Source organism: Pithys albifrons, chromosome 4 (genome assembly GCF_047495875.1).
Source record: "Pithys albifrons albifrons isolate INPA30051 chromosome 4, PitAlb_v1, whole genome shotgun sequence".
Classification (NCBI taxonomy): Eukaryota; Metazoa; Chordata; class Aves; order Passeriformes; family Thamnophilidae; genus Pithys; species Pithys albifrons.
The window spans coordinates 65,985,412-66,007,783 of record NC_092461.1 but is presented as its reverse complement, the minus strand read 5'-3'; the positions used below and the strand labels follow the sequence as shown (position 1 = coordinate 66,007,783).

General features: G+C 37.8%; 1 protein-coding gene across 10 annotated transcripts in view; it reads right to left on the bottom strand.

The window, feature by feature from the left end:
- The window catches only part of ASPH (aspartate beta-hydroxylase), a 120,129-nt gene that overhangs the window by 9,222 nt on the left and 88,535 nt on the right, over positions 1-22,372 (bottom strand). For all 10 annotated transcript variants that reach the window (XM_071554458.1, XM_071554455.1, XM_071554460.1 and 7 more), the window contains 6 exons: positions 22,250-22,348; positions 21,491-21,580; positions 17,734-17,871; positions 10,792-10,927; positions 10,331-10,422; positions 5,583-5,716 (listed from right to left, as the gene is read on the bottom strand). In XM_071554458.1, the coding sequence (XP_071410559.1) occupies positions 5,583-5,716; positions 10,331-10,422; positions 10,792-10,927; positions 17,734-17,871; positions 21,491-21,580; positions 22,250-22,348 (689 nt within the window). The remainder of the gene's footprint in view (positions 1-5,582; positions 5,717-10,330; positions 10,423-10,791; positions 10,928-17,733; positions 17,872-21,490; positions 21,581-22,249; positions 22,349-22,372) is intronic.

Below are 22,372 nucleotides of genomic sequence, written 5' to 3'. Positions count from 1 at the left end.
ACATTTTGGTTTCTTCCCTCAAACTAAGACACTTTTTTAGGCACAAAAAGGGACACACAATTTACTCGAAGTGGCTTGGTTTTGAGCACCTCCATTGTTTGAAAAATTAACAGAGAGACTTTGTGTAAGAGTGTTATTAATCAGTAGAAGAATCAGTACTTCTGCCAATTTTAAGGAGTATAGAATCACACAATAATTTAGGTCAGAAGAAACTTTGGAAGGGCATGTAGTCCAAGCCTCTGCTCATAGCAAGACTCACTGGAAACTTAGATCCAACTTTGAGGTTAGATGAGATATTAAAAATTCCACTAGTGAAGAACCAGAGATATCTGCAACCACAGGCACTCCACCATTTTCTCCTGTGTTTCACCAACCTCACTGTAAAAACTCCACTTTTGTAGATGACATTTCCTTTACTGTCACATGTGCCCATTACTTCTCATTCTACAACTGCACAGGGCAGTGAAATGCCTCCCTGACACCCAATCCCATCAGATCTTGGAAGCCAAGCAGGGTCAGTCCCAGTTAGTATTTGGATGGGAGACCTCCTGGCAATACCGGGTGCTGTAGGTTCTAGTCCTGAGGACTTCACTGTCACTGTACAAGCTCGCTTGGCCGTGGCAGATGAACCTTAGGAGTTAAAGGGTGGGGCCAGTTCTGCGCACGCTGTGCCTCACCTAAAAAATCCACTGTGCAGGCTCGAAGAACACACCCACGTGGGTAGAGCCCTTCCCAAATCTGTTTGCAAAGCCAGTCATGATGACAACTGTACATCTCTGAAAAGAGCCCATCTCCGTCTTCTGCATAGTCACCCATTAGTAGCTGAAGGCAGTAACTAGGCTCCTCTTTAGCCTTCTTGTTTTCAGCCTTCAGAACAGTTCAGTGAGCTTCAGCAGTCTCCTAATCATCTTCCTCCACTGGAGTCCCTCTAGTCTATCAATGACTTTTATTGTACTGAAGAGTCCCATACTGGACACAGTCCTTCAGAGGCAGTGTCTTGAATACAGAAGAGAGGGGGAAAAACTGCACTCCTCAAACTACTTCCTACAAACTTACTAATAGTCCAGTGCACAGCTAGCCTTCATCAAGACAAAAGAAGATTGTAAGTCATGTTCAACTTGGCCCCCAGGACCTAAAGCCCTTTTCTGCAAAGCTGCTTGCTATGCAGTCATCACCCAGCCTGTACATTTCCAGTGTTGGTCTGTTATCAGCTGCAGGGATTTGCATTGGCCTTTGTTGAACTTCATCAAATTTCAGCTGGCATGCTTCTCCAGCCCACTGAGGCCTGGATTCCTAATTTTGAAGAAGTTTGACACCTGATTATACCCCGTCAGGTGAGACTGGATGAAAAATAGACAACAATGGTCAAAGAAGCATTCCTTCCTAAAGCTATTATACAATGAACACAAAATCCAGTTTTTTAACAGAATCCTCTAAGAGCTGAAGCAGTTCAAGAGGATGGATGCCCTTAAAAGGAGTCAATCATTATGAACAGTAACAATGGCAAACAAATAAAGGCCTTGCCATCAAAGATGGAATACGATACATTGCTTAAAATTATGTAGCCGTGTCTATTCACAGAGAAAACAACTTTCCTTTTTCAAAAACAGGGTGAAAACTAGATTCATATTCCCAATTCATCTCAGTATTTTTAATTCAACAAAAGCAAAAACTAATCATCTAAATTTACGGAATGGTGTTGCAATGTTCTGAAGAGAAATGGAAATTGAAATTGGAATATTTCAACTGGATGACCATCTAACAGATTTTAAACCAGAGCAGATAAACAAGAAAGCATAACACAGGAAAAAAATCACACACTGACTTGCACACAGACATCAGACTTGAAGGCCCAGATAAACAGCCTTTTGCAGGTTTCAGCTATGATCATGATGTGGGTATTTTTTAGCTACCACATTAGTTATCTGGTAACAAAAATGTTTTATGTTGTACAGACCCTGGGTTGCTGTTACTGCAATGAAGTCATATTGGTTTTATTCAAGTCAGTGGGAGCCGATCACTTGCAAGGTTATAACCGGTAAAAAAGTCAAACAAAACTTTGGGTTGTATTTTTGTTTTGCTTTGGTATTTCTTGTTTTGGTTTTTTGGTGGTTTTATGGTTGTGGGGTTTTGGTTTGGTTTGGTTTTTTGGGAGTTGTTGTGGGGTGTTTTTTAGGGAGGGGTTTTTTGTGGTTTTTTTTTTTGTTTGTTTGTTTTGGTGGTTTTTTTTTTGTTTGGAGGGTGTTTTGGGAAGGGGTTGGGAGATTTAGTTTTGCTTTTGTTTGGGGCAATTGAATTTTGGTATTGTTTCTGGTTTTTGGGGGAGTAGTTGGATTTTCAGTTGGTCTGGGTTTTTTGTTTGCTTTGCGTTGGCTTTTTTCTGATATTTTTTCTTTCTGTTTTTTTTTTTTTAATTAAACTGAGCCTTAAAAAAAATTATTTAAATAGCCTGAAAGTGCAGCCCAGTTATGGACAATAAAAATTCCAGGCACCCAGATGAAGTAGGTCCAGAGGTTAAAACCCAGGATCTATCATTTGCATGATAATGGGATGGTCTATTTCGCATAACAAAGGAAAAGTTATAAAGTTGACAGAACTATTAGCCCCTTTTGAAAAGCCTACAAACCCCAGCATTAGCATGCAAATAAATATTTTCTAGAGGCTTGATGGTTTGAGAAACACTTCACAGTGGTAACGTGGGGCCCATACTCTTCTGCGCTGGTGCTGAGCTACTTTGGGGTAGTTTCTCTATCACCTGCACGGCTCTAGTGAGATCTCTGACTGGCTTCTGCATAAGAATAACTCTGCACCTTCATTTCAAAATAAGACTGTGTTGCCTGACAGTGATGTTCAATTATGATAACTAAATATTATTTACCTACCACTTTTGTGCATTGCACCCTACATTGTACAGAGCTGGGACTTCAAAATGACCCAACAACCTAAAATGACCACAACTGTATTGAACAAGAAACACAGAATCAGAGACCAGTTTGGGTTGAGAGGAAAAGCCATCTAGTCTACCTCCTTGCAACGAGCAGGGGCATCTTCAACTCAGTCAGGTTGCTCAGAGTCCCATCCAGGCTTGACCTTGAATGTTTCCATCTATGGGACATCTACCATCTCCATAGACAACCTGTTCCAGCATCTCATCACCCTCTCTATAAAAATCTTCTTCTTTATATCTAGTCTAAATCAACCCTCTTTTCATTTAAAACCATTACCCCTTGTCCTGTGGCAAACTAACTGATGAAGACTGTCCCCATCTTTCTTATAAGCCTCTGCTAAGTACTAAAAGACTGCAAGGACATCTCCCTGGAGTCTTCTCGAAGTTGAACTGCCCCAGATCTCTCAGCCTTTCCTCACAGCAGAAGTGTTCTATCCCTCCACTCATCTTTGTGATCCTTAACTATGAAGTATATCAACTTCTAACAGCTGCAAAAAAGCTCTTCTGCAAGTGAAAGAGTAGAACACACTACTAGACAGTGCTGAGTTACCTGCCCGTTGAAGGATGAATTGCATTGTAACTTTGCCCTTCTAAACAACCCCACTGTGTGGCACATAGATAACCAAGCACAAAACTCTCATTCTGTTTGCTGTCTCACACACAGCAGTGGCACAGGAGGTCAGAAAAGGCATGATGCTAACCTTCCTGTTTGAACCAGCTCTCCTATTTGAAAACACTAGTTTATGACTGCTCTGAACCACCAGGAGAGAAATGGAAATTGCCAAGGTTAAGTCTTCCTCCTGGCACCATTATCTTTCACAGTTCACCCATTTCCTCTTCCATGGGAGAAGGGATGTTAAAAACCCTTTTCAGTGACAGCAGCAGATACAGTTTGAACTCTTCCAGGAAAAATCTTGTCTTTGATTCTGAATGTATAGCTCTTACCAGAAGCAACTGACAGTAACACTTTCCAGCATAAGCTATAGTGAACCCCTGAATGTTTCACATTTCAAATGAGTGTGTCAGATGCATAAGACTGAGCCAGGTTCATGATGTGCTCTCAGCTCTGTCTGCAGCAACAGGTGTTCTTCCACTCTTGACTTGGAGGCAGTGTTGCTACCAAGGAGGTAGGTAGGTTCATTCTCCACAGGGCTATCCCTTCTGTTCAGGTTAAGACAAAGAAGGGTGCCAGCCTCAATAAAGGGTGGTGACCTGTGGACACATGCTCTCTTGCCAGCAGATCAAAACCACTACTTTGTTCATACCAGCTACTAGACAGCCACCTAATGCTAATGCAATTCACTCACCACCAGTTTGAATTCACAATAATGTCCTACAGTGAAAAGACTGCACGTCTCTTTATTAGTCCTCTAAGCCCATTAGCTATCTCTCCCTCCACCCAATTTACTTTGGATATTGAATTGGAATGCTGGAAACAAATGTCTATCACTATCTAGATGTAGGTAGTATAGATTGCAACACTGACTATGACAAATAAATAAATAAGCTATATGTTGGCAGGAGTGCATAGTAGTATTTAAATATTTCTTATTGTAGTTGTTTTTAAATGTTATGAAAAAAAGAAATTTTTGCTACATATTACAGTCAAGCAGACAGAAGTGGCAATTCATTTCCCAATATCAATTTAATCTGTACATTACTACTACAAAAAGAATTCAAAATTAATGCTTGTTCCACTCAGGTGCTGCAGACAAGAATCTTTCAAAATATACATATAGATACTAAACATCATGACAATTTCACCTAAGTCTCAGAAAACTGAGTCTGTAAGCGAAAAGCAATATAGTCAATAATATATTTTTTCTACCTGTGTTTAATAATATAATGCAAAAAGTTACAGAATACTCTCATATATCTCAGGGGAGTGTATGATTGCAAATATATGAGCTGTTGCATTTTATCGTGGTTTTTAGACCAAGCAGAGATAAAACTGGTCTTCAAGTCAGCATAATTTTTCCCTAAGTGGTAAGAAAGTTTACTTAAAATGCACTTTAAAAAAAATTTCTACCTGTGTAACTCATTGGGCCAATCATTTCATAGATGTCTTCACCCTGAAATCAACTTCAACTGAAATAATTTTACCTGAATTATAACAAATAATTCCAGCTAGAAAGGAGGTTTTGTCCAAAAATACCATAGTATTCTGTCACAGTGGTGAAAATGTAGGCTTACCTCAGTCTTAGCTTCTGCTGAAGAAGCAATGAATTCTAAGTCTCCCCAAAATAAATAGAGGAATTCTTTTAATGAAACTATTAGACTGGCATTGTAAAAGTAAACACAGAGACCCCACTGCCTAAACCCACTGTTATTTTCATGCCATAGCAGAGCAGGTTTATCTCCAAAGGTTCTCCTGGCATTGTTTGAGAACTGATATTTATATATTTGTCCAAGAGTTAGGGTTTAAATTCCCTGTTTAATGAAATATATTACACCTCCTGATCAATAAAACAGCGCATTATTTTTTTCAATTATATGCAGTCCCAGCCCTTTTCCAGTCTTGAGGAAAGCAGAGATAAAACCCAACAAATTATTATTATCATCATCAACATCAACAACAACAACAACTACTACAATAACTATAACAATAAACAAACCCCCAAAGCCCCAACCATACCTGTTCTCTTGGGCACACCGTATTCTGCAGCCTTCCTTAGGTATCACCAAGCCCAAATGCATCCTCAGCCGACAATTGGTGGGCCCTGTGTGGGGCCAGACATGAGTCCCAGGGTGCATGATAGAATATTTGATCTGCAAGAAGAGAAAGGCAGGTTTTCAACACATTCTGTTTCACAACCATGCTGCTGTGAGTTCAGGACTTCATTTTATCTCATTCTTGATGATGGGTGAAAAGTGTAATGTCACCTTTTGTTAGAGTCTCAGCAACAGTTGCTTTCTTATGTTCTAAAGGTATTCAATACTATAAAAAAAACATGTTTTGTGGGATGTCTGTGCATCCAGGAGTATGTTTGTATGTAATAGTACATAATAGTAATTTTACTTAAAATAAATAGTATTTTTGTTTCAAGCTGAAAATAGTTATCCTCTGTCTATAGTCAGAAAAAATACTCTCCTATGGAAAGACTTACAGACACTCATCATTTAAAAGGATGGACAACAGGAGACACAAGGCTTCTGTTCATCAGACTGGCCAGCCCCTCTCAGATGACATGTCTATGAAGGTCACTGTGAGCCTCGGCTGGAGCAACCATGAGATGGTGTTCAAGATCATGAGATAACAGAGAAACACAAAAAGCAGAACTATGACCCACAGCTTCCGGAGAGCAGACTTGGTCTTATTCAGTGATCATCTAAGAAAAATCCCATGAGAGAAGAAGAGTCTACGATAGCTGGTAAGTAGCACCTTGTCCAAATTCAAGAATCCTCATTTGCCACCCAGACAAAATTGAAACATGAAAGGAGGCATACAAGAGACGGAGGACTGTAAAGACACACTCTGCACATGCAGGAATAAGGTTAGGAAAGTCATAGCTCTCCTGGTGTTGAATGTGGAGATGGAATTGAAGGATAACAAGAGATTTTTACAAATGCCTCAGCAGTAAAAGGAAGTCTATGGAAAACATGTGCCAGGTGCCAAATGCAGCAGAATTATCTGATGCCAAAGGCTATGGAAAAGGCTGAGGCTCTACATGCCTTCTTTGCCTCAATCTTTATTGGTATGACTAACTTTCAGTGAGACCAGTGAAATAGATGGGAGAAGGATCAGGCTAGGAAACATCTGAAAAATGCAAAAACCTGGTTCGGGGGTCCTGATGGGATCCATCCATGAGACCTGAGAGAGCAGAACAATGTTGTGAATCCATATACAATCCACACAATCTTTGAAATGTCATTGCTGCTAGCAGAAAACCATAAGGACTGGTAGAAAACAAACATTGTTCCTATCTTCAATAAGTGCAAGTAGGATGATCTGAAGAACTACCATCTAGTCAGCCTCACCTCAATCCTGGGGAAGGTGATAGAGCAAATAATCCTGAAAACAATTTTCAAACACATGAAGGAAAAGAATGTTCCTGGGAATAGTCAGCATGGGTTTATGAAGGAGATACTGTAGTTTACCAGCTTTCTGTGGTGAGATGTCTAGCTTGGTGGATGCTGTTTATCTCAACTATAGTAAGATTTTGAACACTGTCTGCCATAAACATCCTTATTGACAAACTGATGAAATAGGATCTAGATCAGTTCTCAGTGAAGTGGATTGAAACCTGGAATTTAAGCCAGGCTCAAATATTTGTGATTGGAGGCACCAAATCCAGCAGGAGGCCACACTCATCAGAAGTGTACCCCAGGGATCAGTACTGGGTCCAGCACTATTTAATATCTTCACAATGACTCAGAAGATGTGACAGAGTGCATTCCCCTCAGCAAGTTTGCATATGATAGAAAATTGGATAGGAATGGCTGATACACTACCTCTTTTGTTTTGGTTTTTGCTGCTCTTCATAGGGACCTTGGCAGGATGGAGAAAGAAGGAAACAGGAATCTTACAATGCTCAACACAAAGAAGTGCAAAGTTCTTCACTGGGGAGGCATAACTCCAGGCTGGTGAACAATTGTCTGGAAAGCAACATCCTAAAAAGAGATTGTGGGGCCCTCATAGGCAGGTCCTCATGGTGTCCTATTTGAACATGAGCCAGAAATGCCATCTTGCAGCAAAGACCACCAGCAGCTTCCATGGCTGCATTATGGAGAGCTCTAGCAGCAGGCTGTGGGAGGTTATCCTTCCCCTCAGAGCTGATGAGATGTCTGGAGTGGTGGATCCAATTTTGTGCTATCTACTGTGTGAGAGACATGGACATACTGGAGCAGGTCTAGTGAAGGGGTATAAAGGTGATTTAGGGATTGGAGAAGCTAACATACAAGAGGAAGCTGAGGCAGTTGGGACTGCTCAGTCTGGAAAACATAAGGTTCAAGGAGGGATCTTATCAATATATATAAATACCTGATGAGAGGAGTGAAGAAGGCAGAGGCAGGTTCTTCTCAATGGTATCCAGGGTAAAGCAAAGAGGCAATGAACACAGATTGAAATACAGGAAACACCATTTAAGCATAAGAAAACACTTTTTTACTGTACACAGAAACAGGTTGCCCAGGGAAGCTGTAGAATCTCTCTTCTTAGAGACACAACTGGATGCAGTCCTGAGCAACCTGCTCTAGCTCATCATGTTTTGAGCAAGGGCTGGACTAAGTAATCTGCAGACATCCCTTTTCACTTCAACCTTTTTGGTTCATTCTACAACTCAATGAATAGGAAGTGGGAATAATGCATGACAGTGGCAAAAAGTATCTTTTCAATTCAGAAATCTGCATGTTTGTTTGGGACAGGTGAACTTTGCTAAACCTTACAGATTAATGTGTTGCTTGGACTCCAACTGTAACACAGTCAGCAGAAGAGACTGAGGTTCTCACCATCTGAGGTTTCAGCTTACCAGCAGTTTCTTACAACAGAAGTGATAAGCTCCAACGGCCATGGTGAACACAGATCCTCCAACCCAACCTCTGCTACACCATGATGTGTTAACTTGATTGCCCTGTCAGACACTAAAGCAATGCACACAACTGGCTATGCAGGATAGTTCATAATATCCATGAAAACCATTTCTTTTAATGCTACTATATCAGCACTGAAGATTGATTACTGTCATGTACATTGTCTGTCCATGTAAATCAGTCTGAATATGTCTGTGAATTGTATCTATGTGCTGCACTCAAGTCCTATAATTGAACAGTTCTAAACTACCAAGGAGTTATACTATGGTTGTAATGTAAAACTGAAGAGTTAAGAAATGCCCAGAATTAAACCTACTGGTACTTTTAGTTTACTTCTATTTTTAAGAAGAATGATATGATTTTAGATAATATGATCACTTGCTATTGTTCTACACAGTTTCTCAGCAACACTGAGGAGGTAGTTGATTATTTTACATTTCTTTTATCCTTTCACTACACAAGGTGTCCAGAGCATCCATATGGTCTACTTACAACAGAATTTCCTATTTCCCGATTGTTTCTGTACCCATTGCTTCCTAGTGTATCAGTATGCCAATAGAAATCAGCTGATATTCAAAATTTAATTTGCCAGTAAAACTTGAGTCATGACTAGCATAAGACTAAAATTGCCCTAGGCATCCCTTAATATTGGATGTAAACCTTGAGACTTCTAGAGCATCATTTCAGATTATTTTACATTTACATGTTCAAAACACATGACTACAGATATAGCTGTAAATACACAATGTTTCTGCAAACCATATTCTAGTAGCTCTCAAAGAGAATTTGCTGTGTGGGACAGGTCTGTTTTGGGTATAGATGCCACAGAGAACAGTTTTCTTGTTAGCCACACTGAACATGATGACCTCACTCATCAGTTATATTCACTACAACCAGCCTTTGCAATAAATCAGTGAAAGAATAAGCTTGCTCATTCCCACAACAGTAGCAATCAAAAGCAAGAGTCTGGTGAAAATGATGAACAAATACTCTCAAGGCTCTGAGTTAGGATTATCCTAGCACTATGTTTTCCAACTTTTGTATCCCTAATTTTGCCATGTGAAGGTTATTCTTATGTAGTCATTATGGATAAAATATAATAACTTGAAAAAAAAGAAAAATTCTGTCTTACAGAATCATGATAGCTGTGTTGAGCCATTCATTCAGCTACATGTGTATTGATCCATACAACACAAATTTAATGAGGTTAACTTATAGCTGAATAGTCAGTGTAGGCACTTGAAACAAACTTCATTGGCACCCACAGCCACAGCTCATGAATGTAAAATTTCTTTCCTTTACCTTGAGGAAAGAAGCATGTGACAGTAGTGCTGCTATTTGACTTCCACAAGATTATTCTCTTTCTGTCTAGTGCAGCCAGGCTGGGGTAGATAGGTCAAGTTTATCACAGAATCTGGGCCACTGTATTAGTCATGTATAGTTAGGTTCAGATTGGAAAAAAAAAATAAGGTTAGAAAGGATCTAATCCAATCTCCTGCTCAAAGCAGAGTTAAGCTATGAGTCAGATCAGGTGTTTTCAGGTTGAGATCTAGTAAGTCATTACTTATTGTTTGACTCATGGCAAATAACTACTTACCTACCACAAGCTCCCAGGAAACATAAGGTAAAGTGGCTGAACTAAAGAGTCCATAGAAAGACTTCAGCTGACATATCTCATCTGGTATGTGCTGACAGCTAAAATCAGGTATATTTTTACTGTTAAGTTTATGTGATTGAGGTATCATTAAATACACCAAAGTTGTGCATCCCTCTCTCTATATATCCCTCTATTTCTCAAAAATCACCTGCTCCCAGCATTAAGAATATGTAAAAATGAAGAAGTTTGCCAGGTACCTGCCCTCTTCTGCAGCCAGTAGCTTCTGGGAATCTTTCCAATAAAGAACATGTTTTTGGAACACTTTTACAAGCATTCTCATTTTTTCTTCCTAGTTAAAAAAAATGGATAGAACATTGGTAAGAACAGTGAATTAACATGTCCCTGTTTTCTGGTTTGCAGAAGAGCTAAAAAGCTGTTAAAGAGCTGACATTGAAAGACAGGCAAATATTATTATTCTCATTTTACACATTGTGCCACTAAAGTACTAGCATGTTGTAATATCACAGCAGCCTGCACATTTTGTTGTTAAATTATTTGTGAACACCAGGCCTTCTACCACATAAAAGATATTATTCTAAGTGTGTAATCTGGAAAAAGTGTTTTTCTGGAAAAAAAAACCTGTGTTGTTAGTCCTCATTACACTATGTTAGTCTGAGAAAGTGAAATTAGGTAAGAGAAGAAATATATAATGTTTTACCTTGTTGCCATAAGGTAAACTGGCTCCAGTCTCCTTTTTCTCGTAGGTTCTCATCTTCAGGCAGGAAGAGGTTTCTTTTTTTATCCATCACAGCAAGACCCTCATCCCGAATGAACTTCCAATTTTTCTCTAAGGACTGTTATGAGAGCCGTGTTACTGCACAGAGAACTGACTGCATTTGGCTTTAGTACCATTTTTATTTTTCCCTGCCATTATTAAGTTCTTTTTTTTTTAATTTAAAAGAATTAAAATGAACTGTTCATCATTATTATCAAGTTGCTTTACATTCTATTCCCTTCTGACATGTTAAGGCAGGAAAAACAACTTTCACAGCATCCTTCAGATTCAATTACATTAGGACTGTAAAATTTCAACAATTCCCAGCCTCTTTGTAAACTAGGCATCACTTTGACTTGCTTTCTGATGAGCCTAAAGGCTTTTTAGCTGATCATTTTGTATTGCTAGCTAAGTATATTGATCTTCCTAAATGCTGCATATGTGACCTGGAATCATTCCTGCAACTAGAAAACCACTCACATAATCTAGAACTCCAGGTGCTGGCAGAATATTATGGTTCAAAGAGGACAAATGTAAACACACCAGTTAAGTTGAAATTTATGATTTAAACATTCAAAAAGGCTTGCAGAGATTCACTTGCACATGCTGATGCTATTGAAAAAATCATATACGACTTTAAATGCCAGGTGAGGATCTAAGGACACAACCATTAAGAACATGTAAGCTGCCTTACACTTCATACAAACCAAACACGCAGAATAGTAGAATTAAAATTTCTGTTCTCTGCTGCCTTAGGACTTGTAGAAATCAGATAGGTTAGAAAACCTTTTATTCTACCGATAACAAATAATTTTAACATTATAGCAAGATAAATGGGAAACCGATGGTATAACAATGGATCCCGATAAAAGTAACTTCAATTTCCCAGCAGCTTACTTTTCTCACTAAACCTTATTTTGGCTGAATAGTTTTCATTTTTCCTTTGTGCTCTTGAACAAAGCATTTCTGTAAGACATTTTTCAATCTATTTCACAATAAAATAGGCTATGGTATGTTCCCACACTACCTCTTTATTTGATGTGTAAAACTGAGCAAAACTCAAAAGTCTGTATGACACAGAGCAGACTAGGTGATACAACTGTCCTCTTTTGTCTTACAACTCCATTAGTCTTCCCCATTTAAATTAAACAGTTGCATTTCCACTTGAGGGTTTTTTTACTTAAAAGACAAGTTGATCTGAAAAAATAGTTTTTAAATTGATAGACCATAAAAGGCTCAACAAAGCAAGCCATGGCTAGAACATGCTGTCAATAACTTAGCTACTTTCTCCCACTAGAACAATTTTAGTTAGGCTAAGACCTATGTAAATATGGATTTCATTTCTGTTATTACAGTAGTTTCTTCTTAGTAACAAATTGTTTTCTTTCTCATCCCTCAGGAAAGGAAGAGCAGCATTTATTTTTCCTGCTGTATTCACCTTATTCTCCCTTGTTGATGGTTTCCATAATACTCATTTAACAGTTAACATTAAGCAAAAATGCAGGGGGTTTGGTATTTTTGTTGTTGTTGTTATTTGCTTGGGTTTCTTTTTGTTTTGTTTTTTAGAATATCTTTGGAAAACTGACTTTTCCAAAGTGTAGGTTACAAAACAGACTGAAAATTTCCACCTAATTGGAGATGAATATGTCAACAGTGCTGCTACTGATTCAGCACTATCTATAACAAGAAATACCAGCTTGAGTACCTGGTTTTGCACTGGCTGGAGAAGAGAAAGAAAAGAATAACTGACATCCACATCAGCCTCAGTTTAAAGTGATACAGATAGACAAAACTGGAAAACCTTTTACACATATTACATATGCTTCTGTGTTTCCTCAAACTCTTCCTACTCCCTCAGCTGAAAAAATATAAGAGGGAGCATTCATCCACCCAGACAAGATGATGCATGAGGAGCACTGGTGGTCCAAGCAACAGCTGATTCTTCATCTCTATTCTCTCACAAGTGCCACAAGCTGAAGGTTAACCTGTAAAGGGGTTTGTCCTTGCATTTAAAGGCTCCTTCCCCAGCACTTAGGGTAAAAAGTTATTTGAATACATATAATTGATTCTGAACTAACTTTTCAATGGTTTTAGACATAAATTGCCCTGAAACCAATAGGGTTTATGTATTCCTGAAAACCTGAACCTCATCTATAAAACACACTGATAGTGCTTTATAATGAGCGACAGATAACTCCTAGGTAGAAATGAAGTAGGGAGTTCAAATGCAGCTCAGCTTTAACCTCCCCGATTTTACAGACTCTTAGGCATACCTTAAATATGCCTTGAAGCATATTCACCATTAAAGCATAATGACTAAGCTGGTATCTACAGATAAAAGTTAAATATGCTCATGCTCTATGATATGATGGGATTCAAGCTCTAGGTTAGAGCAAAACAATCATATTATATTTGGTGCAATATCCCGATTCCAAGTGAAGAATCAGAAGGCTACGAGCACTGGGAACATATGTACTTGTTTTCTAGCAGCTGATTCCCATAAACCTCCATATGGCTTTTTAAATACAGTTCCTCAGAACAACAGAAGTTTACAGCTGCTGTACATCTGGCAATAGTGTAGATTTCATTTAAATAAATTTTTGATATTGGTTTATTTTTATGTGAAATTATTTTATTGAAAGAATCCTTATTCTGTGCTTTCAAACCCTTTTAATGCATGATCATAAATGAGACCAGGAGAAATTAAGAGGTTGCTACTCCTCATGTGAGGTGTAACTACTGACCACATGTCCATTTTAATCCAGTGAACTATAAAATAAAATCATGATTAAGAGTTGAAAGTACTTCACTTTGTTACTAAAACAGAATAGGAAAGCATCCACAATCAGTTACTGCAACTCCACAGGTAATGCTGATGACCTCCAAGCAAGGGGCAGAGTTTTAAACCTTTCAAAACAGATTTCTTGCACCCATTCAATCACTCACAGTCCTTAAACATCAGCACTTCTTCCTCATCTTTGCTATTTTCAACACAAGGCTCCCCTTAAAGCATCCAACTACACTTTAAATGGACATTGCAATTTAATTTCTCCCTTAACTATGGATGTTTAGCTATTATTAGCTAAGCCATTAAGGGCTACATGTCAATCTATGGAAAACGATACAGATATGTGCTGTTGCCAGTATTTTCATTCTCTTTCTGCACTTTTCCCACTGCACTTGAAACTTTAATTAATAAAATCTAAGCTGTCAGAGAAAACCAACAATGCAAGATCTACTTCAATCAATCAGCTATTCACTGTAGTAAATTACTGGCAAAGCATCCTCTGGGTCCTTTCCAACAGTCAAAGGACACAACATGCAGAAAGGACAAAGTCACTTAAGGCATTACCTACGGATTAATTTCAGACCAGTGAAAAGACTTTAGGATCCAACAACAATATATCTCTTTTATTATTTTTTAAATATGCACCAGAATAGGATAATGCTAAAACTGAGGTTCTACAAAGGGTACCAGAGAATGATTCAATAAGAGTGGCTGAGGGAAGCTAATTGTCCAGAGGATAAAGGACAGGTTTTCAAAGATAAGAGTAAGATTTCCTTTAAGCTGAGATCAAAAACGAAAGACAGTTTCTTGAATCTCCAGATCCAAAGGCCTTAAATACTGTAGATCAGAGACATTAGCAGAACATTTCTGCATAAACCACTTGTCACACCCTTCCTGATACAAAGGTTTATGATTTCTGCTTCCTGAGAAATCAGGTGCCTCTTCCTATTCTTTCAAGGAAAGAAACATTAGTCCCAGAGAGATGCAAAGATCCACTTTACTTCAGCACAGTTCCACTAACCAAGATTTAGCATGTCCTGGTAAGTGTTACTGAGACTTTCTGAGTCTCTTCCCCTCTTCTTCCCCCCCAAAAAACCCAACCCAAGATCGTCTTCCTTGAGACAATCAGGCAAGTAGGTAATAGTAAACAGAGCATGAGATTGTCTCTTTAACCTTACCTATCAGGCAGTTAAACATCAGGCATAAATTAATTGTTTGGGTTTTAGTTTTTAAGGAAAGCAGGAGGAAAGCTAGCACCAGAAAGGCAGACATGCCATCCCTAGACAGTTATTTAACACAGTAAAAATAAATTATCCTGTGGAAATACCCCTTTTTAGACCTGTAAACAAGGCCACAAGCATGGGCAATATGCCTCCTGTCTGTATAACTAGAATGTCCCTCAGAAGGAAGTTATTCAACTGAGAATACTGAAAAAAGACAATTTTCTCTTCAGGCCTTCTTTGGAAAAAAAGCAAGGCACTGTCAAAATTCACATCTCCATCTCTTTCCCAAGAAACTACATGGTCCTTTATAACAAAATCGAGCCAGGTGTGTGATGTAAGATGCTACTGACCACAGATATGCTGGTTAATGGAAAGAACCAAAGAGCTGCCAAAGAGCTCAGCTTTAGTACTGTCTCAGCCATGAATAAATCCTCAGTTAGCATTATTAAGGTACTATTGAAAATAGTTCATTCACATTTAACATCAAGCAGTGAAAGACAAGGAGAGAGGGTCGGGACCTCCAGTGCTTTGTGCAGTAGCTTCTATATTGAATTCTACCAGTAGGATTTGGAAGCATTTCACATTTCCCACACAGATCTAAGGGGAATGTAAGGAGATGAAGCAGTAGGAAATACCTGTTGATTGGTTTTTGCTGTGTGAAAAAGGAAAATAATGTTGGATTTTTAACTAAACCATGTACAAAAGTTGGAATATTTCAAAAATCAGTAAACCCAATGTTATCAAATTTTTTGCCAATTTCTGGAGAAAGCTACTTTTATTTTTGGTTGCAGCATTGTATATTATTAGAATTAAACTTGCTTTCTTTCAAAACTTGAAGTACTTTCTTCAGTTATGGGTGAAACACAACAATACAAATCTTTGTCCTGATGCATTAAACTTACATTTTGGGTTTATGCTTTAAACTGTGAATATTGTCTTTAAGAATGCAAATCTTACCCCTTCCAAATTATGATATCTATGTAAGTAAATTAGAAGCCCCAATTTAATTCTGATTCAGTGACATATTTCTAATAAAACATATACCACCAAATGATTGTATTGAAGAGATATTACTGGATTCCAGAGAAGCAGTTGTGCTGTAGAGGTCAGGGGTGAATTTATACTCTTGTTGGTCTTCTGAGCAGCTATTCTAGAAGCCATGCAGGATGCTGATCCAAACTAAGACCTCCATGTATGGCCTAATCCATCTGAAAAAAATCCCTTCAAGGTGGAGCTCTGGCCATTTTATAACAGGAACTGAATTATTTCAGCCTTTAAAGCTGACTCATGCCAAGGACAAAGGGATCATTACCTTCTGTGACAGCAATTTGAACAGTTTATATGTAAGAGACTATTCAGCAACACTCTAAGTAGTTCTAATAAATCAGTCAACTAACACGCATTCTTTTCTTTTTGTTTGCTAGAAGTATGATAAGAAGTTCCTGGTTTCTCTGTATCTTTTATGGCAGGAAGTATCTATTCCTACACATTCCTCAAAAATTAGTTCAATATGAACGCATGTCAGATCTTCCAAAAAGGTAGTCTATAAAGTTAATTGGTTTTTTTTGTAGCTGAGATTACATTGGAGAATCACATTTTAACCTAAATTTCCTGGCCTTACTTAAGATCCCATCAAAACTATAACAAAGAGCAATCTTCCTTTTTAAACAATTTTTCGTTTTTTAAAATAAAATCATCCTTCCATAGTACTTTTTAAACTATTTTTGTTTTTTAAAATAAAATCATCCTTCCATAGTACTTTTTTAAACATTCTATGTATGTATGTATGGCCAAACGAAGATTTGGGAAGAGCTTTCCCCACATGGGGATGTGCCCTTCGAGTCTGCGCAGTGGATTTTTTTTTTTTTTAGGTAAGGCACAGCGTGCACAGAACTGGCCCCACCGTTTAAGTCCCAAGGTCCATCTGCCATGGCCGAGCGAGCTTGGACAGTGACAGTGAAGTCCTCAGGACTGTCTACAGCACCTGGTACTAACCGGGGCTGATCCTGCTGAGCATCCGAGATCTGACAGGATGGGATGGCAGGGAGGCATTTAACTGCCCTGTATGGTCTCCACTGAGACTTGAACTCACGACCTTGTGATCAGAGTCCGGAGTGCTCACCATTACACCACGGGATCGCCCACATTCTATGTAATGAAGTATGAACAACTACCATTCTAAATTAACTTGTTTCTTGCCAATAAACATTTATGGCTTTAAATTATTTGCCCAGAATAATTTTTCTAAAACACACACCAATAATTAAAACATAGAGGGGACAAAGAGTTCTCTCAATGTTTTAAATTTTTTTGAATTATTATTAAAATTGTAACAAAATAATGTAAATCATGCAATTTTGGAAATAGATACTATTTTTATATAAAATAATCAGACAATTTGCCTTGCAATAAAGAAATAATTAAATAAAGAAGCCTTTAAAGAATTTAAATTATATGTTATTATCTCTTGTTAAATCCATTACTAGAATCTACACTTCCTTCTCTTATGCAATTAAAAGCTTACAAAGTCACTAAATATTACACAAGGGCTGAAAGACACAGCCTTTCCTGACTAATTATAAATTCACAGTGGGTGTCCTAGACATCACCAAAGCTTGCTGTCATTTTCCACTTGAGATGTTACAGTTGTCTACCATGCAAATTTTGTATTTATTAATAATTTCAATCATCCTGTCCCCATTCTCAAATTTGAAAATGCCCAAGCTCACTTTATAGTATCTTAGTTGTGCTCAGTCTGACAGTGCTGTCTGGAATTCACAGGCAATAGTTCAGACATTACAGCTTAGCATTTACTCTGCTTAATAAGCTTATAGTTGCAATTTTAATAAAAATAAAAGTATAAAGAAGTTTTACCTTCACCAGCTCTGTGTAACCAGTTTCCCTTGCTGTCCACCAAGGCTGAGCTTTCAGTCCCTTGACATTGTAGAGGGATCGCTGCCAAACTGATGCAAAGTGACCTCTTTGGTATCCAAGTTCATACCACTTGTATGCCTAAAAGACCATAGTTGTTAACAACCAAATTCACATCAGCCAAGCTCCTACAGGAAAAATGTAACACATTTTGGCAAGGTAACAGACAGTCTCTTTGGATGTTTGGGTTATTCTTTTAATAAAAGGTACCAATGAATACTTTAAGAAAAAAATCCAAACAAATCAAAACAGAAACAAACAAAAAAAAGCCCGAAATAACAAAAGAGATCAGTTGGACAAGGCTATCCAATCCAACATTAACAAAATTGGATAATCTTCTCACAACCATTCACATCAAATATGAGTCAGTAATTCAGGCCCTGTCAATGGACTTGGGAGATCCAATAGTTTCTCATCCTGGTCAGCCTCATTTTCTCTGTTTCGTTCTCTACCTATTAATTAAAGATTACTGTCTTCTGCTGCCAGTGGAGATGCTGTGATGATAAAAACACTGATGACTCTGGTTCTAAACTGTTCATTAATTATCTAATATTGAAATGCACTTGAGTTTATTCAAATATTTGTTGCAAACCTAAACTGATCGCATGGCAGAAGCCTACTAAGGTTAATAGACATTTGGTTTGATCATTGTCTCTTAGCTAGTGCTAGAACAGTTAATGCTTGTTAGACATATTTTTACCTAGTCAATTCAAATTAATGATACTGTTTCAAGAGTAGTCTGGTCTCATAATGTAGCCCTGATGCACTTTCATAGACATTTACTTTGATATCTGATCATTGTCTCTTAATAAGTAGACCTTTAGTTGTCTTACTGTCCCTTGAAACAACTTGTTTTATCCTTGTATAGCAGCAAAACAAGGTCCTGCAAAGAAAGAAAATGAGATGCTTGGAAAGAAAAGATCCAGCATGTGATGAACCATACACAGAGAAGGTTATATATAGCTGTCTCCTTCCTGCACAGCAGTGCTGCTACAGCTGCAGTATTTTAGACAACACAAAAAACCAAACAAATCAGAAAACAGAACAGCTAAGTAGGGAGATATGAGGATAAGACATCCAGAGCAGAGGGATTGAAGCAGGCAGCAATCCCTGCCTAGAACAGAAACCGGCCCAAATCCTCTTTGAGAATCTGTAAATTTTCTTCAAGCTTTTAAAAAATTTGGTACTCTGATCTTTATAACTCCCTTGAAGTGGGGAAGAAAATCTGCAATAGAATGTTGCCTTACAGTATTTATCTGAAGTAGAGAAAAGCAATGTGGATGAATGGAATAACAGCAGATCATATACAATCTGTGATCTTTTTTCCCTAGAGCACCTCAGTAAAATTGTGCATAGGTCAAAAAAATATTATGTGTTACCTCTGGAAAATACATGGTGTATCTTTAAATTTTGATGGTTAAATCCCTGAAATGGAAGCACTGTGATTTATAACATCTGTTCCCCAAGATGTAAGTTGTAATAGCAATGGGATATCAATAGATGGTTCATGCTGACTGCCTGCATTCATTTGCAATGTCTGGAGTTAGCCAAAATGATAAGGGGGATGAATTACTTGTTTCAGCCACTATCTGATGAGTATGAATGTTGCTGCTCTTTAACATACATCAGCCATAATCACGATGTATAATACTGTTAATCTTTATCTGTTAGAAGAATTGTGCTATGGAGGTTGCCTTTGACAACATGAAGTAGGGTTAGACTGCCTTGCTCATCCTCTCCATTCCTGAGATTCTGTGAGGAACCTTTCTTTCCTCATGCAGGTCTTGGCAGTGAAAAGACTAAATAGTGACCACAGTATTTTTCAGGACAGCTACAACAGTGTATCTTCTTCTCCAAGACAGAAATTTTTTGAGATGCAGTTGCCTTATATATTCAGTGTGAACAGTGCTTTGTTCTATAGTAAGTTTTACAGTTTTAATTTATCCTTTTTTTATCAATTTGGCATGTTATCAAATTTTGGAAAGGGCTTACTCAACACTGTTTCCCTAATACTCACCAAGATCATATCCGTAATTCTTAATTTAGCTCTAACAGATGAATATCTACCTTCAACAAACCTTCAGTGATGGCAATTTCACATGTTCCTTAAATATTGATCTGTTTCCTTGATTAAATCTTGAAATTAATCAAGTCTAGCGAGGTCAGCAAGAAAAATTTAGCTAAACAATGGACTTTCCACTGATAAATTTAGAAGTCTCCTCTATCCCAAGAAGTCAACTTGTCATAAATTAAACATTTTCTATAGCAGATTTGACCATTAACTCCATAAATGTTAAAATAATTATCCTGGGGATAGGGATGATGTATGTTAATTATATTTTTGTGGTATCTTTAGTCAAACACTGCAAAGGGATGTTCTAGGCTCAACCATTCAACCCAGAATATCCCAAGGAAGCACACAGGGAGGAGACAGAGTCAGATAGAGCATGAAAGCAGACTCTGTGTGTGTCTGTATGTGATTGTGTGCATGTGTTTCTGTGTAAAATAAGGGATGTAAACTAATTCTCAGTTGTAAATGAATATTTAGACAAAAAAAACCCAACTCATTGGAAAAGTATTACAGGGAAGGCAATCTAGCTTAAAATTCAGATAATGTTACATTTTAGTGTTCTAGATCTAGTACAGTCATAAGGTTTCCCATGAATTGTTAAAAAAAAAAAAGCTAAGCTGGTGAACCAGGCTTTGAGAAAGGTCACATACACAGGCTTCATCATAGCTCACATGTCTATAACCCATATTGGAGAACTACCTACTGACTGTGCCATGACGTTCAAGAGGTCAGCAGCTTTTACAGTATTTTAAATATTAATAGTTCAGGCATTACTAGACAAGTAACTAAAAAGCAGTGACTTTCATAGCTATTTCTACTATTCTTTTAAATGCCTATTCTTTCCATGTTTCCCACCTAGGAACCTGAATGGTGGTTTTTTGTTGTTTTTCAATTCTTGACCATAGTAGACTTCATTACTAATAACAGTCTTCAAGAAAGGCCCTACCATGACATTAGTGATAATTAACACATATAAAGTTGGCTTTTAAATAAAAATAGGTTAAAATAAACAAACTAAAAACTTCTATGGCTTCCAGTGACGTTTGTTTTTCTTGGGCACACAACAGATATGCTGTACAAATTGATGCTTTTCTAATCTATTTGCTAATTTAATTATTGAACAATTTCATCATTCAGTCCACAAATTCAGTCCTCTCAATGTCTTCTTTTATCACATATTCATTAGTCCTCAAGATTATTGTGGGAAAGAAGAGATTTATAAATACTCTTATACCAGAGTATGAGAAAACTTCTATGCAGTGATGTACTTGTAACTGCCTTTTTATAACTCTTGTTAAAATCTTTGTTGTAAGTGGCAGGAGGAGAAAACAGACTCTGAAAACATCTTAAGGAAAATTCCAAAAAAAATTTTAGTCCCTCGGTTCAAGCTGCTCCATGCAAGGTTTAAACCTTCAGGTTAGTTCTAAAGTAAGGGATGCTAAAAGATGGCACTGTTATGCCAGTGACAGATTTTTTGCTGTTGCTTATCTTGACCTCCACATGTTGGATAGTTATTGCAATACGACTACTCATGTTTTCAACATTAAGGCCATCATTGAAGGTTTTTCTGGATTTCTACAGTCCCTCAGAGATTTAGATTTTAAAGTAAGAACGTGTTTAAACATGTACCTCTTTGTCTCCCATTCTCTGTAAGGCATCACCCAGATGAAAATAAAAGCGCCCATCATCTGTGCCAGGATCACCAGACTCTAGGCCTTCCTAATGAATAAATAAATAAAAATGAAAGGTACAACAGAAACTTCAACAGAACTTCTAAAGGAATTCACTTGATTGCTGTAAATAGGCTGTCAATTCTATGCAAGAGACGGGATACAAAATTGGATGAAAATGTAACCATGGTCACCTGAAACTCAGTTAAATGAATACAGTAAGTCAGTAAAAAGTCATTGGGAAATGCTATCAGTTTTCCAAATCCCGTGGCCTCTCCTCTCAGTTCCTCCAAGACAGAGGTGTATTCAAAGATGGACATTTGCCGCTGACCCCATAAACAGATACACAAGCATTTTAGAAAGCTGGATTAAGGTTTTGTTTTGCAGTATTTCTTTCCAAACGCTCAGAAATATATGCAGCAAGCCTTCTCCAGATCTTTCAAGAATCTTAGGTTTGCAGCACACTGCCAACCTCAAAGCAATTTGAGGCTCAGAGCCGTGTACTTTGGGTTAACAACTAATACAACAAATACTTGATGTTTAAGAATTGAGGGGTCTCAATGTACAATCCTGTTCCAGTTCACATGCAATACAGCAATAAAACTCCAACAAGTAGCTTAAACTGTGATTCAAAATTAGCACGCTTCTAGTTTGACACATCTCATATATTCCAATTCTACTTTTTCTGGTAAAACATTTACTGTGGGTGAGAAAGTACCTGTAGATAGGGTATGCTCTCTGCTATCTTGTTTTCTGCCTTCAGGATGAAGCCATAATGTACTTTGGCAAAGCCATCATTTGGAGCCAGACTCAGAACCTGTTTGAGAACAAATGAATAAAA